Raw genomic sequence first — 15,495 nt, 5'->3', positions numbered from 1 at the left:
TGAAGAGCCTTGTAGAGGCTCCCTGTCAGTGCTCCACACCTCTGAAGAGTCTGAGTGGGCTTCACAAGAGGTGAACCCTCACGTTAGACCTTTAATGAGCTGTCATTTTCCTACTTAAAGATATGCTAACTGGCTACATTATGCATGGCGCTCACATTAACTATGAAATGTACTGTATAGACACACTTCCACCTCATCAGCTCAATAAATAGTGAGAGGAAAAGTCTGCATTTCCTTCGACATAATTCATAAAAACTGTAATCTGTATTTTGAATGCGCGCAAGCAAATGGATAGGATAGGACAAAATCAAATCTTTTACTTGAATTTTACTGAATGTCACTATGAATAAGCATTAAAACCTTGACGCAATACAGAATATGTGTCTTAAATAAATGTCCACCAGCTGCTTCCATAAATGCAACATCCTTGTATAATGATCCACGACTTGCAGTACCTAGAGAAGGCATTATTTTGGACTTAATCATGGTGATCCTTCCCCCTTTTCTCACTCCCATTTGACAAACATTGCACTGTCAGAACCGACTGACAAACCATGCGGAAGAGTGACATCAGGTAACCAAGAGCCACAACTGACCCCAGGCCTGCAGAAGGACACATAGCTACAGAAAAAATCAAATGTCAAGTACGGGGGACATGCAAGAGAAATGGATGTGGCCTACATGGCATTACCATACCAGGGGCTGCCGTTGCCCTAAAAGGGACTTCACTTCCATCAGGCCACAAGTGTTATGGTTATTTTCCCTGACAGCTAGCAGAGCCTACTGGCTTCTAAGAAAGGGGAGGTCGATTATGTGATGGGTCTTAAAGCGAGCCATCTGCTTTTGCAATAAAAAGGACTTGGCATCAGTCTGGTTGGTTTTGTGTTTTTCTGTACAAATCGCACATTTATATTAGCACGATTCCCCTCATGACTTAGATTTGATTTTGCTTAATGTAGGAGTCATTCATTAGTGATCTCGCTGTCACAAAGAAGAGAGTCGCCATACCTTTTACAGTTTGTCCTATACTTAATACTTCTGTTACAAATATTATGTATTAAACATTATAAAAATCAGAGGTCCACCCTGTGTGCTTACACCACCATATGCTTCACGAGGTCTAAAATACTCACTTTAAAATAAATATCTGTGTGTCCATCTGCCTGCATGTCCATCTGTTTGTGTGCAGCTATAAATGAGTCTGAATCTTCGTATCTAAAATGAGGTCAGACTCTTAAACAAGTTCATTTGAAAGTGCTCTCTCTCTCTCACTGCAGCCCTGAAAGAAACCTCTGAGTGAAAGGGAGGGAGATTGTGTTATGACTCTCTTGTCACATCAGTAAGATGTGACCTCTATCTTAGCATGTGCGAGGATACAAATAGCATCAATCTTGCCTGTTCCTCCCCTGCTAGTGCTGGGCTAACACCCTGGTGAGGAGTTATATTGCTAACCCAGAGAAAGGGTATGGCAGACTGTATTGTGCCTGCTAGAGCTTACAGTAACTGGTATTACTTTGTGTGTGTGTTGTGTGTGTGTGTGTGTGTGTGTGTGTGTGTGTGTGTGTGTGTGTGTGTGTGTGTGTGGACAAAAGGTTCCCTCAAGCTAAACCAAAAAATAAAATTTTAGGGGTAAGACTTGAATTAGGGTTAGGGGTTGGGTTAGGATTGGGGTTAAATGAAAGTAAGTCAATGCAACGTGCATATCTCAACAGTTTATTCCAATCTCATATGAAACTGAAGTTTTGTTCTCACCTAGGTTCAAAATAGAGCTGATGTGCAGCCCAAGTCCCTGATCAGGTTTTTAAATTCAGGATGAAACAATCAAAAAAGCCTGTAGATAAAACAGAAAAAGACTGTATGTGACTTTGCATGTGTGTACTGTGGCCTACACGACTAATAGCCTACACTGACATATACAGTAGGTAATGAAGTGTATCTGATTGTGTGTGTGTAAGCACATGTAGCCTATATGTATATGTATAGTCAGTGGTGGAAAGTAACCAGGTACATTTAAGCAAGTACTGTGCTTAAGTACAATTATAAGGTACTTGTACTTCCATTTTATGCTACTTTATACTTCTACTCCACTTTATTCAATTGTGCTTGCTTTTATTGTGTGTGTTACCTTGAAACTGGTAAATTTACCCTGACCCTAAATACTCAGCGGTAAGGGAGGTGGTGGGCAGCTCTCCAGCTGCCAAAGAAACAAGTACCGGTATGTGTGTGTAGTAAAATATTTTTAGATATTTTCTCTATTTGTATTTATGAACTTGCTGATTAACTTGTTTATGTATTTGTTGTCTGTTAAAGCGGTGGGGATCGTCTGAAATTAGAAACACTGAGTGTTTGTATTTGTATTGATTATTTTTACAATGTGGTTTTACTACTTTTACTTAAAGACAAGGATCTAAATACTGTGTATAGTGGATTCCTTCAAAACATATAGAATTATATTCATAAACAGTAGCTATACATATTGCATGTGTGGTTTCACCTTTGCAATATGCACCTAAATGTCAGTTCAGTTTAATGTCTTCTAGACATAGTTAAGGGCACATGGAGATTAGTTTACTAGTGTGGTTAGAGGCTTCTGTGGCTCTGGAGGAGTTTGGTCAAGTCGGAGAAAATATATGATAGAAACTCTGCATTACAAACTGGGGTTGAGGAGTTTTTAAGGTGTGGGTGTTTACAAGGCAAGGAGGGTCTAATAAAGGACAAATCAAGTTGCATCATGGAAAATGTAGGATGGAGTGCCACTAGATCACATGAGTTCACTTAAATTAAATGCTTGTCAAAACAACCCTGCAGAAATCGGATCTGGATATTGAAAGACAATCAAGCAAACCATGCCCAACAGTATTTGAATTAAATCTCCTTTTTTAAATTCAAATCACAGACAATGTATAGGCCATTTAACAGTAGCCTATATACAGTTTCTGATTCAAATAAACAGTTTCTCCGCTTTTATTTTGAAGGCAAATGTCGCCGCTCCCTACCGGAAAAGTTGTTTCTGCACGTGGAAGGAACTTGACCGGACATCACCATGGCGACTGGACGCGGACAGTTTAGAAGTGTAATACTGTCGCAGTTAATTTTTGACATAGGCCTACAGGAATAGGGATGGTAACTAAAAGGGAGAACAAACGCCATTTATTCGGCTAACGTTTACATAGTGACGGTTGCCCATTTTACTGTATCCTAACGTCCGCGGCCTGTAAGCTAAAATGCTGTCAAACGAACGTGGCTCTTAACGTTACATGGCCTTAACTTCCTAGAAAATATAAATGATCTTGTATCTGTCTCAAAGAGGTCAAGACCAGTGAAACAAATGGCAGCACCAAAAGCAGTCACTTCCAGAGTGCGGGCAGTGAGGACGTCCAAAAGAGCTGACAAATCATCTCCAGCGTCCACTCAGAACTTTATGGAAAGGTAATCTATCAGAACATGCCCATATTTTCACCTGCGTGGCATTCAACACTTCAGCAAGGCAGTGTTCAGAAACTGTGGCAAGTCAAGGCTTTATTGCCCTGTAAGTAATAGGATTTATAGACCGTGTTTGCAGCAAAAAAAAAAAAAAAAAAAAAAAAATAATAATAAAAGCACAGCAAAAATCAATACAGGTGCACACTTCACTACGTGTTCAAATTAAGCAATCTGATTCGTTCCCCATTGAATGTCGGCAGTAAATGGGCCTACAGCAAAGGAACACCAGGTCAGCATACAGTTGTTTTCCTCACTACATAGGCCTACTTAACTGGCTATTTTCACACAGTGTATTTATTTGTTATTTCTAATGTGTGAACTGCAGGGTATAATGCCATTAAAGCAGATAGATATTTGTATTTAGCAAGGTTATTGTTTTACCATGCACACTGAAAGTAATTTTTTAGAAACTATGTCTCAAGACCCCAATAGCACAAATGACTCTCTTTAAAAACTGGTCATAGTTTGTTGTGAGAATATGTCTAAAGCAATGCAAACACCTGATTCATTGCCCTAAAAATGCATGAAACATTATTGTAAATGTAGTTTAGATTTCTGTAATCTAAAGGTGAAGTGTTCAGATTGCTTGTTTTGTCCAACTAGCACTGTAAAACCAAGAGATATTCCATTTACATGATATACCAAAGAGAATAGCAGCAAATACTCACTTTTGAGCCGCTGAAACCAGAGAATGTTTGACATTTTTAGCCATGCAAGTGGCATGGCTCTAGGGATGGTAATGTCGGTCTTTTCATTTGGCCAACCACTTTGGTCCAGACTAAAATATCTCAACAACTATTGGATGGATTGCCATTAAATTTTGTACCGACTTTCATGGTCCCCATAGGATGAATTTGAATGACTTTTCTGACTTTACCTCTGTCTATTTTATTTGCCTATGTACAGTCCATGGAGGTACAAGTCACGGTGGACATTACTGTTATACAACTGACTTATAACATAACATTTTATGTTGACCTTGCTACTGAGCTATATCTTGCTGTTGGCTTATTATTATGAAGACATAACATAACTAGGGAATGTTGATAACTTTAGCTTTCTCAACGAAATTACTATTACCGAGCAACCAAATCTGTTAGTTGTAATCTTACATGTAACCTGGGTGTATGAACAGTACTAAAACAAAGCTTACTTTGTTTCACCATCGTCATATTACAGTTATTAATCTTACATAGCCCCAAATTATCTCATTGCTATACAGCTGTGTTTAAAAAAGAAAAATAGTATTAAAAATAAGTTGTGTCTTTCTTTCACTCACTCGCTTCCAAAACAAATGTACACACTAGCCAGATCAAGATCGTTACAACACGAGGCGGTGGAATCACTACCGCTTTTGTCCACAGGGGCCGCCAAAATCAGCACAAAATGAAAGTTCCTTGTAGTCGCTTTAACTTTTTGTTGGGTCAAAATGTTTGTTCATTTTGGTTTATGACTGAATATCTAATATTATGCTAACACGCTAAACTACGATGGTGAATATGGTAAACATTGTACCTACTTACCATCAGCATGTTAGCATTGTCATTGTGAGCATGTTAGCACGCTAATATTAATATAGCTCAAAGCTCGCCATGCCCAAGTACAGTCTCACAGAGCTCCTAGCATTGTTGTCGGCTTTTAGTCTTGATGCCTAATGATTGAGTTAAAACAATAATTGAATTATTAAAATTGTTGCTGATGAATTTTCTGTTGATCCACTAATCAATGAATCGTTTTAGCTATAGTTTAGATATAATGAAACAGCGTATTTATAATAATTTAAAAATCTTGAAATCTTAAATAGTTTTATGGTGGACTGGTTTAAGATGAACATACTGTCTGTATGTGCCAATGTACTGGCAATGTGGATATATTATAAGTTCAACTTAAGGCCATCTCCTTTTTCCAAAGTCTTAGAAATGCCAAAAATGACTTGAAACAGAACCTCTGCATGTTGACAGCTCCAAATGTCAGTGAGAGGCTAACTATTTGAGTATTTAGAATTTTAAAGGTAAAATATGTAACATTCCCCATGTTAAAGTTTCACCAAAGATGGTTTATTCATTTAGTGTTGCATCTTAGAAGTAGTTTCTTCTGGTTGTTGGTGTGCAGTGGAATGTCAGTGATTGACCACGTAGGTAATCTGGACATGTCATGAATATATCTCTTACTGAAGTGATTTAATTAGACGGCATTGGCATAATTAACCATGACAGGTGCAACCAGACAAACCTGATCAATATTTGTAAATAACAGATATGAAGAGTGTCTCAAACCAAGAAAAGCGTGCCGTCTTTAGTGCACACTAAACCATGCAGATAGGTAGATAGGCAGATAGATAATAATGATGAAAACAAAAACATTAGTTTACAGATTTTGTCTTTAATATCCAAACACACTCATACTCATATTTACCCAAGAAAGATAAAATATCTAACATTTTGTGACTTGTGATTTCACATTGATGAGTGCTTCTTGCTCTGCTTGCTTGTTCAGTTTGGATCTCACTCGCACTTTAATTTATCACTTCCTGCAGCTTGAGAAGGGTCTTTGAGAATGTGAATTTTACAAAAGTGAAGCTTTACAGGGAGTCCTGAAGTTAATACTGCGTTTGTTTTATACCAAATCTACTAAATGAGAACATCGACTCGGGTCATTTCATTCTGTTGTCAGAAGTGTATGATAAGATTGCCAAGTTGCCTGTCGAGAGCACATTTGTGTCATACACTGGTGCCTCTAAAAAACTGCATGCTGAGCAACAGGTGGCATGAAAACACTGGTGTCACTTCCTTTTAGTGATGTTTAATTACCTTTTCTGTAGACTGCCATCTGAGATCCTGATTAAGATTCTGTCATACCTGGATGCCTCCACTCTTTTCAGCATCAGCCACATCAATAAGTTCTTCTATCAGCTTGCCAATGATAAGTAAGTATCAGCCAGGTCTTGTTAATGTACATTAAATACATGAAAATGTTAGGAATCCAGTCCAACACAGGAAGTAAAGACAGTTTACAAATCAGGGAATTACTTTAAGTATTTTTTCTCTACACAAGTGAAAAAAATTACCAGTGCATTGTAGGGCTAATAAAAGACTGACAATAAGACAACTGCCCAGACTCACTACCACCTGCTACTGCGGGAAACCAACTCCCTTATGTGACGTTTTGTGAAGCTGTGTTTTTCAGGGCATTGCTCAAAACGCCTTTTATGGCTTGTAAAACATACAAAATCATATATTATATATATATATATATATATATATATATATATATTATACTTTTCAAAGCATAATTTCCATGAAATCTTAAGTATAAATGTAGTAAGAAATTCAACCTATGAGTAGCACTTTAACAGGAAATGCATCATTTCAGAAGTCAGAGGATTTTTCTGTTGTCTTAGAATGGCAGACCTGTTACAAAATAGCATACCAGACATTTAATATCATTCAATCATTTATCTATGAACTTTTTTCAGTCGTTTTCATTTGCAGCAATCTCTCACCTTTCTATCATACCATCAACGCAGTGCTCTGTGGAACAAGATATACATAGCAGAGTTTGGCAAGAATAAAAAGGGGAAACCTAATTGCATGGATGAACTGCTGCTGAAGATGACCACAGTGGAGGTGCAGCATCGGGCCATGGGCTACTGGAAGAGGCTGTACTTCAGGACTGGAGCCGCATGTGACATGAACAAGTGGAAAAGACATCTCGGGCTCATCAGCTGTCACACTGGGTTGCCCAGCCAAACAGAGCGGGTCCTCAGGTAAGAGGTGGAGCAAGGCAAAAACTGCTTTTGAAAACCACTTAGATGAAGTACCTGAGGTATACGATTTGTTCAATGTACCGGGCACTCAACTTCACTTACCAGACACTTGAGTATCCTGACAAGTGTTGCTTGTGAGTTAAACTAATCGAGTGCTTACCATGAATTTTCAAGCATTTGAACCCCTTAGCTACTGAGGTGAGAAAAATGTCTCATTATTTCTGTGTGAATCCTTGTGTCAGTTAGTTTTATATTTTACAGTTTGCTGCTTTTTCGTTATTTCAGCTAATAGGAGGTGTGTTGATCATACTTTGTATACCATACCGTAATCTGCCATTTGCCGTCTGTTTGGTATGTCTAGCTGTTTTACAATTGGAAGCAGCTCTGTGAGGTATCATGAGAACCCATGCACTGTTGGCAGTTAGCCAACAGTAAAACTTTGGAGATCCACCCTCACTGTCAAGAAAGTTCAAGGGTAGAGAGTAGAGGACAGTTCGAGCCACTGGCAATCAAAAACAAAGCATGGTTTGTTTTTCATATCACACTTAATGACACTTTCTTATTAAAGGTGAGAAAGGAGGTCTCTGTCTGAACGCAATGTCTGCTCAGGGGGGATGCCAGCATGCAGGGGAAAGCTCCCTCACCGCCTCCACCGCGGTTTCTGCTGTGTTTTTATAACCTCTGATTAGAGGCTGTGCAGCACTCAATTTTGAGTTCTGTGGCAGTCGCTGTGGTACAGAGGGGAAGTAGAAATAATTGTGTTCCTTGCAGAGGCTGTCTGAATTGTTGAAATAAATTACTTAGCCCCCCAACTCCTCATCCGCAACACACACATGCATGCACGCACGCACACATTCCCCTTCCTCCCTCCTCCCACCAGCTCAGACAATTCCCTGTGGGGGTTTGTCTGTTAGAGACACTGAGGAGCATGCGATTTACCTTGGTAATAATCATTTCACAAGACATCACACATACAGACAATGCAGAGTGAAATCCCCTGGGTCATCTGGGGCCTCCTGGGCTGCTCCAGATTTTAGCTTTGTTCCTCCACTTAATTGATATTGGATGGTGCCTCAGCGACACACCGCCTGCATCACAGGTAGGGGCAGCCCTGAATCAGAGTTTAGACAGAATTGGATCAAGAGATTTCTCACAACAGCTGCAGTTTCATTTGATTCGTTGCATATCATTTCATTAGAAAGAACAGCTTATCTGCAGTCATACTACTCCCTACTGCTGTCAAAAGAAACGTGATAGCCATTAAACTCATAGTTTGCCTGATTTAAGCTTTACCCAACACTGCCCAGTTATTTGCGTTGTATTAACTTCAAATAAATGTTTAAAACATTAGATTTTTGTTCAGCAATTGCAATTCACTGGTGTCTTCATATGGCTATTAGGGAATATTAAGTGAGTTATTTCCCACTTAATAAAGTAGGGAGCCTGTTAATGAAGCTAAGCAGATAAGCTCTCTCCCCCACCATACTACATTGCAACTAAACAACTGGACATGCTTTTATTACAAAACCCCCAAATCTGTCATATCTTTTTGCTTTATCCTGCATTGTGTTATCTTATTCTAGAAACTTGCACGTCACCTGGGAGTTGACTGTCTCTGATAAGTCGGGGCATGAGGTCACATATGAGCTGAGCTGGTCCCAGTTCTGCCAGACATCTGTGACGCTGTGCTGGAGCGGAGGAGGCTGCTTGCCCAACTACCAGCAGATTTCCACCTTTCAACTCCACAGTGTCAGGAGGATAGCCCTCAGCTGCCCCGGCCTAAAGAAGTAAGACAGCCAGCGTCCATCTCCACTCTCTCTCTCTACAGTATGTCTCTGTTTCCTCTTTTCTCTCAGTGAAACCTACTGTTTTCTTTGCTTGCTCTGTCAGACCTGGCTGGAGGTCCCTCATAGCGAAGTTAGACATGCAGACTATGACTAAAAGCATGCAGGTCATTGGCCAGGACAGACTGGTTGAACTGAAGCTGCTACAGCCTGGCATCATCATCGGTGTCTGGAGGGTAATTACTTCACAGGCAGCCATAGCATTTTTTAATTATTATTCATTAGTCTTTTAGTAGCAGAAAACTGTAGCTGCACTTTTGTTTTACTTAAAATGTCTGATTTAGCAGGAGAATTTAAGCAATGGCTCTCTTTGCAGGACCAATGCTCCATTGCCTTTGTCATGTTCACCCTTCACTTCCACAGGCTGGTGGAAAGATGCATCCAGGGATCTTCTGTTTGGTAGGCTGTGCTTGAACAGGCATCTTTTATTCACATGCTTACATGGCGTGCACTACATCACCATCAGATGGTTAGGGCTCAAATTCAAAGGATGCGATAACTGACAGGATTCATTTGATGCCCCTGATGTGACCCATCTATTTTGCACAGCAGGGCAACATTTGAAGTGTCAGCATCACTGGCACCTGTATTTCACTACCACAGTGGATAATGTGACTGTACCACATTTTTATATATGGTCAAGACCAGTTACGCCAGTGATTTTTTTAATTGATTCACAGTGCAGTGCAACTCCAAGCAGTTGAATTCACTCATTAGCAGACCTTAAAACAGAGATAGGGTAATTCGTTAGAGAAATTTGTGTTTATAATGTTTAGTTTGAATTAAATTGACTGATTTTAAAAAAACAGTGAGCTAGATCAGTGGGATCCAGGAAAAAAGTTATCAACAAATTTCTGTTAAACAAGACAGTGTACATTTTTTCTGATTTTGCTTTTTTTCTTGTGAAATACTGGATACTGTCACTTCTTAGCCCTCTAAAAATCCTGCAAAGGAAACAGTCTGAGAGGGAAAAATCACTCTTTGGTTGAATTGCTCACAAATCTCGTACACACTCAGCCCACAGCCCGTGAAGAGGGGTCACAAGTAGACATTATTTAAAGGGTCACAAAAAGGTTGGGAACCACTGGGCCAAACCATACAGTGTTCACATTTTTCCATGCATCTGAAAATAAAAAAATAATCCAAGTTATGTGATATTTAGTACTGGAGTTGGTGTATAGCCTTGGAGGTGCTTCAGTGATCATCCCATTGTGAGTCTCTTCAGCATAGCGTGGACATAGCCCCCTCTCCTGGTTTTTTGTGAGAGCACAATATTACAGCACATTATGATTACAGTCCACTAAAGTAATAAAGCTCTGAAATGCCTCCTTAATGAAAAACCTTTTTCTTAATGTTCCCTTTACTCACTGCAGTCTTGGTTTCATTTACCTTTTTACTTTTTTCTTCCTCCAGCCCCTATGTGGAGCCAACGGTCAAACCCCCTTTTGATGACATAGACCCTGAATACGGTCTCCATGGTTACCAACTACACATTGTTCTGCACGACACTGTATGCGAGATCATGTCCGGAAGCTTCTCCCAGCTCTTCTGCCGGAGAAGTAATTTATTTATACTCATATTCACTAAGTCACAGTGTTAAATGATGCTGAAAATATATATGAGGTGTCTAGGTGGTGTCGTAGATTTAAATACAGGCAACATAACACAATATTTTTAATCGTCTCATGCGATTTTCTTTAAGACTCACTTGTTGTGTGTTGTTGTCTTCGACCAGCTCAGATCTGTGACGGCCTAATCCAGTTAACTGCCATTAGCAGGGCAGACTTGTCGCAGCACACACCTCTGTCAGGCAACATCACCCTGCCCTGGAGGTGTGAGGCCCTGCAGGGCGCAGTGGAGGTACAACATGTGCTGTTGGCTACTTGTGCACTGTTTCACTATGTGTTGTAGGAAGAAAGAAATGCATGCCCAAAACATCTTAGGTATGTTGCTGACAAGCAGTAAAAAAAAAAGTGCTATGGAGACTTTGTGCTATTTTTACTGTAATGTACATAGATCTATTAAAAAGTTAATTTAGATATATATATAGAATCACTCCCTCTTATCTCCTGTGGAGAATACAGTTGAATTTTTTCTCATTTTTCTCATGAATTTTGATAGTTTTGACTTATAGATATAGATGTGCTCCTTGATAACGATTTTTTCAAGAAGTTGTCATACTGTATCCTCACTGAAATCACAGCATCGATAGTCCATGCATAAAAGAGGTCTTGACACTTGTTTATTTCTTTACTTTTTTCCCAGAATTGCTGCATCATGAGTCTGACTCTACTGGACGAATTCAAGAAACCCTTCTGGTGTGTCAGCTCTCCTGTTTCCATGGAGCTGGAGAAGGCGTCTGTCTCCTATGACTATGACGGTGAGCACTTCCTGATCCACTATCTGGACTCAGATGGTCAGGTGAAGATAAAACTTGTGTGGATGAAAGAACAAAAGCAGTTTTTCCTCATAAGCTTAGTTGTCTATGTGACTGTTTGCAAAGTCAACAAGCATTTCACTAGAGATTACTGATCCTGCAGTATTTCTGGAACAGGTTTTTAGTCATTACAGTACAGTTGAATACTACGATTTTGCTTTTTAATATTTTAATTAAACATATTACATCTATATATGATATGCTGATGTTGTATTATATCAGTACATCTACATCACCTTGTTTATAGTGAAAATAGAGTGTACCACCAGAATAATTTAACACTTTTAGTGGTTAATGGTAATTTTAAAATTAATTGATAATTTTAAAACAGCAATTTATCAAGAGATTTATTTTGTATATACAGAAAATGTTGCAGTGCCTATTTGCCAGAGTAATGATACTTTTTATATCATTTTGTATTTAAATGCTGAATAAATGAATATATTTTTAAATGGATTTATGGAATAATTTATGATCTGCTTTGAAATTTGAAATTTATTTCAGTTTACAAATGTGTCCTCCTGTTATATTTTATCCCATGCTTTATTTGTTTATGTGTGTTTTACAGTTTAGGTTTACTCACACAAAATAATTTTGCATCTGTTTTATGAACTAATTAATGTAATCAATTTTTCATATAACTTAAATATAATTAATAATCCATTGATAGTTAGGGATCATTAATGTATTGATTATAATAATATTGTAATGAAACATTCTATAATTATTCAGGTGACACACTCCAAATGTTTGCGCACAACATGTGTGTTTGTAATACTCAATAAATCAATACAAAAAAGTGAAAATATTCTGTAAGAAAATACAAACTTGAGACTGTTGGTCAAAGGTTCAACTCCTAATTATTAAAACAAATATTCAAATGTACTTCTTTAAGAAGTAGTTTTATAAAATATTTTACCATTTTGTTTGTTTGTATTTGTTTGTGATTCAATAAATGTTCTTTTGTTACAGTTGAAGACATGTTTTTATATCTAAGCAATGCATTGACATGGAGCTATAAACATTTGAAAGAGAGGATTTTAAGTCAGAAGCATACTCATGCAGATGTGGATCTTTATCATGATGGCAACTGAGTAGACTCTCTCTATGCTGAGTACAATGCACATTGAATATGTAATATATTTTCTACTCTATATTTAAATAGAGCTTAGAGGTGATCAAGGTCATTGTAGTCTGTCATTTTGCCCAGCGTTACAATATACTGTATTTCCTCCCCACTATGACATTTAGATACTCAAAAATAATTTTTACAATCCATGTAAGAGGATATTTTACCAGGGCACAGAATGTGATGGTCCAGTTACATTGGGTGTCACTTTGCATATAGAAACCTTTTTAATGCATCTACCCTTTAACTAACTCTTAATTATTCTTAATTTTCTGAAATTTGCCATTGTGCTTTTGCAAAATTGTAGCCAAATTAAGACGTGTAAATGGAATGAAAGTTTTGCTCCTTTTGTATGATTACGCAAATCAAGTTGTGTTTCCTCTTATCATGGCATTTATATCCGAACACCCACATTACCTCAATTGCATTGTCAGCCATTATGCAATCACTTTCAGATGAAAATTGAGTTTAATGTCCACACCCTGGGCAAGTCTGGCAACGGCGATAGAATTAGTGTGGGAGCAATTGTTGGAAACAGTTGCCGTGCTGCTGATGGGCCAGCACTGCTGATGGCAATAAAATAAGCCAGGCCTCTGGGTAATAGGATTTCAGAGGCTTCCCCTTCCTTTTCTCTGTGAGGGTCATCATCACCTTGAAAAGATGCTTATTTTTCCAAATGCATTGGCACTCGATCGAAAATCATTTGGGGAAATGAGCCAGAGGGAAAAAGAGGGGCAACAGTATGTGTAATGAATTGTTTTTTTGCTTCACAATTGAATTGAGACAAAAAACTGTGACGGGGACAAAGACACTGTTTGAATCTGTTGTCATTATTTTAACATTTTACAGGCCTTGTGCTCTCTAACTCCGTCCATGTCAGTTCTGTTGAATGGCCATATGGCTGTTGAATGGCTGTATGGATGAGAGCCATATAGCAGTACATTGCATTGCTGACTTGGACACTTAATACACTGACAAATTAAATTATATTGGCCATTACGTGGACTAAATGATGTGTACCATGTACGACTTTCAGGCTGCAGGTGTGTTACAACACATTTCCATCACAGTGACCTTCATACTACTGTTTGCTGTCACATCAGCTGCTGCAAACTGCCAATCCTTCATTCTTCATTTTATTAGAAAAACTAGGAGCCAAGGGTATTGTGTGCTAGTTAATGGACTCGCAAGAACATAAAGCCAGTTATCCAAACGTTTGAGTCAAAGTAATGGCTAAACAAAGGATGTGGGTTTTGGGGGGCAAGGTCCATGGCGCCTTGATTGAAAGCACTGTATGTTCTGTCCCTGGTGTTGCACAAAGTATTAACTTAATGATCCTACAGTGATTTTTCTATGAAGAATTATAATTAGAAATACAAAAATCTATTTATATAAGCATATAGTTTAATATAGGTAGTTCTCCAGTAGGTGGCTCTCTTTAGTAAACAATGGGAGAATCCTTAAACGGCATAGTGGTTTACATTTTCTCCATCCTTTCATTCTGTCCAAAGAAAAATTCTAGAGAAACGTATACATAAATGACTTTTAACAATATTTTTAAGCACAGTATTAATGTCTTTTCTGTGGATCACTTCACTAAACAGGTATGTGTATTTCTTTTTCTGCTCTTTTGCAAAGTAATTGCAAGCCTGTATGTTAATCAAAACTTGAAAGACTAAATAACAATTAAGAAAGAATCCACAGCCAAACCACCGAATGGGTAAATTTAGTGGCAGAAAGCTTCATTAAACTCATCTTTCTTAGTTTCCTCACAGGCTAATCTTGGAAGAAAATTGCTTCCATTTTTAGCCTTTAATTCTCTCCCTTGTGAATGACCAGCTGGGTCCGCAAACTATTCAGCCTTGGAAGCCAGTGACACAGTCCTTATTTAGTCCTATCATTGGAGGAAAACAGTTAACTAATGAAATTCACCAGGAGGGAGCTTGATTATGTGCGTGTGTGTGTGTGTGTGTGTGTGTGTGTGTGTGTGTGTGAGAGAGAGAGAGAGAGAGAGAGAGAGAGAGAGAGAGAGAGTCTGCACACAATAAACATACATGCTTTTTTTTTGTTCATTTTCAATGACCTTCAGAACTGACTGTCTTAAAAGATATTAGAACTCAATGTACATTTCCCAAAAGACTAGGAGATAATCATAGTCTTGCTCCACACTGATGGAAAAGCCTTCTCAATTCCTAACTCCTAACATTACACATTTACAACTCTTGTGTGACTATGTCAGGCCAGAGAAGTTAATTATGCTTGTAATGATCAGAAAAGCATCAACCGCAACAGCCCAAAACACCTTTGCCAAAAAACACATTAGAAACTGCATCATCTAGGACAATGTGTTTTGTTGATGCCACAAAATAACAGATGGTCAGGCATTTACATTACTGAAAGTGAACCCTGCTACAGTACCATTGAACAGCACTCACCCTCCTCTCTCTTATTCACCTTCTTTACTTCCACTCTTTTGATCCCTGTAGGGAAAGAGAACTAGATAGTGGGGAAAGCTTTGAGGGGTGACAGTATTATAATAGGCTCATGATGCCCAGTAAGATCCCCGGTTTATTCTCCTCTTTAAATGACGCATCACGACCAGACGGGTGTGGAGAAATCCATTTATATCAAAGCTGCAGCTCGTCCCGTGGCTGCAAGAGCTCAATGAGCAATATGACTGGGGTGCCATTCCTGCAGCATGGTTTTCTGTTGCTTTATACTTCACAGAGGGAAATATTGTACATTTTAGCTGCTTTCGTTACTTTAGATTTTACATACAAAAACTACAATCGCCAACTACATTATGATACATTTTATAGACTAAACTACCCAAGAA

The 15,495-nt window shown here is 38.5% G+C and overlaps 1 protein-coding gene across 2 annotated transcripts; it reads left to right on the top strand.

The window, feature by feature from the left end:
* Positions 1-3,027: 3,027 nt before the first annotated feature.
* fbxo15 (F-box protein 15) lies at positions 3,028-12,507 on the top strand. Of its 2 annotated transcripts, none has more exons than XM_044177282.1 (10): positions 3,028-3,214; positions 3,308-3,429; positions 6,305-6,409; positions 7,010-7,249; positions 8,833-9,036; positions 9,140-9,269; positions 9,410-9,492; positions 10,507-10,652; positions 10,829-10,953; positions 11,359-12,507. In XM_044177282.1, exons 2-10 carry the CDS (start codon positions 3,329-3,331, stop codon positions 11,623-11,625), a joined length of 1,401 nt encoding a protein of 466 aa, XP_044033217.1. In that variant the 5' UTR covers positions 3,028-3,214; positions 3,308-3,328; the 3' UTR covers positions 11,626-12,507. The 2 variants fall into 2 exon arrangements, with proteins under 2 accessions (XP_044033217.1, XP_044033216.1); XM_044177281.1 differs by having other exon boundaries at positions 3,033-3,073.
* The last annotated feature ends 2,988 nt before the right edge of the window (positions 12,508-15,495 follow it).

This window comes from Siniperca chuatsi, linkage group LG19 (assembly GCF_020085105.1).
Source record: "Siniperca chuatsi isolate FFG_IHB_CAS linkage group LG19, ASM2008510v1, whole genome shotgun sequence".
Classification (NCBI taxonomy): domain Eukaryota; kingdom Metazoa; phylum Chordata; class Actinopteri; order Centrarchiformes; family Sinipercidae; genus Siniperca; species Siniperca chuatsi.
This window is presented reverse-complemented; position numbering and strand designations above follow the sequence as displayed.

What these genes read in the sequence shown, in the direction of transcription:
- fbxo15 (XM_044177281.1), top strand. Translation starts at nt 3,044, where the DNA reads ATGGCGACTGGACGCGGACAGTTTAGAAGT. An exon ending in TATCAGCTTGCCAATGATAA is followed by an intron (nt 6,410 to 7,009) that starts GTAAGTATCAGC and finishes CCATCAACGCAG; the next exon opens with TGCTCTGTGGAACAAGATAT. An exon ending in ATCCAGGGATCTTCTGTTTG is followed by an intron (nt 9,493 to 10,506) that starts GTAGGCTGTGCT and finishes TTCTTCCTCCAG; the next exon opens with CCCCTATGTGGAGCCAACGG.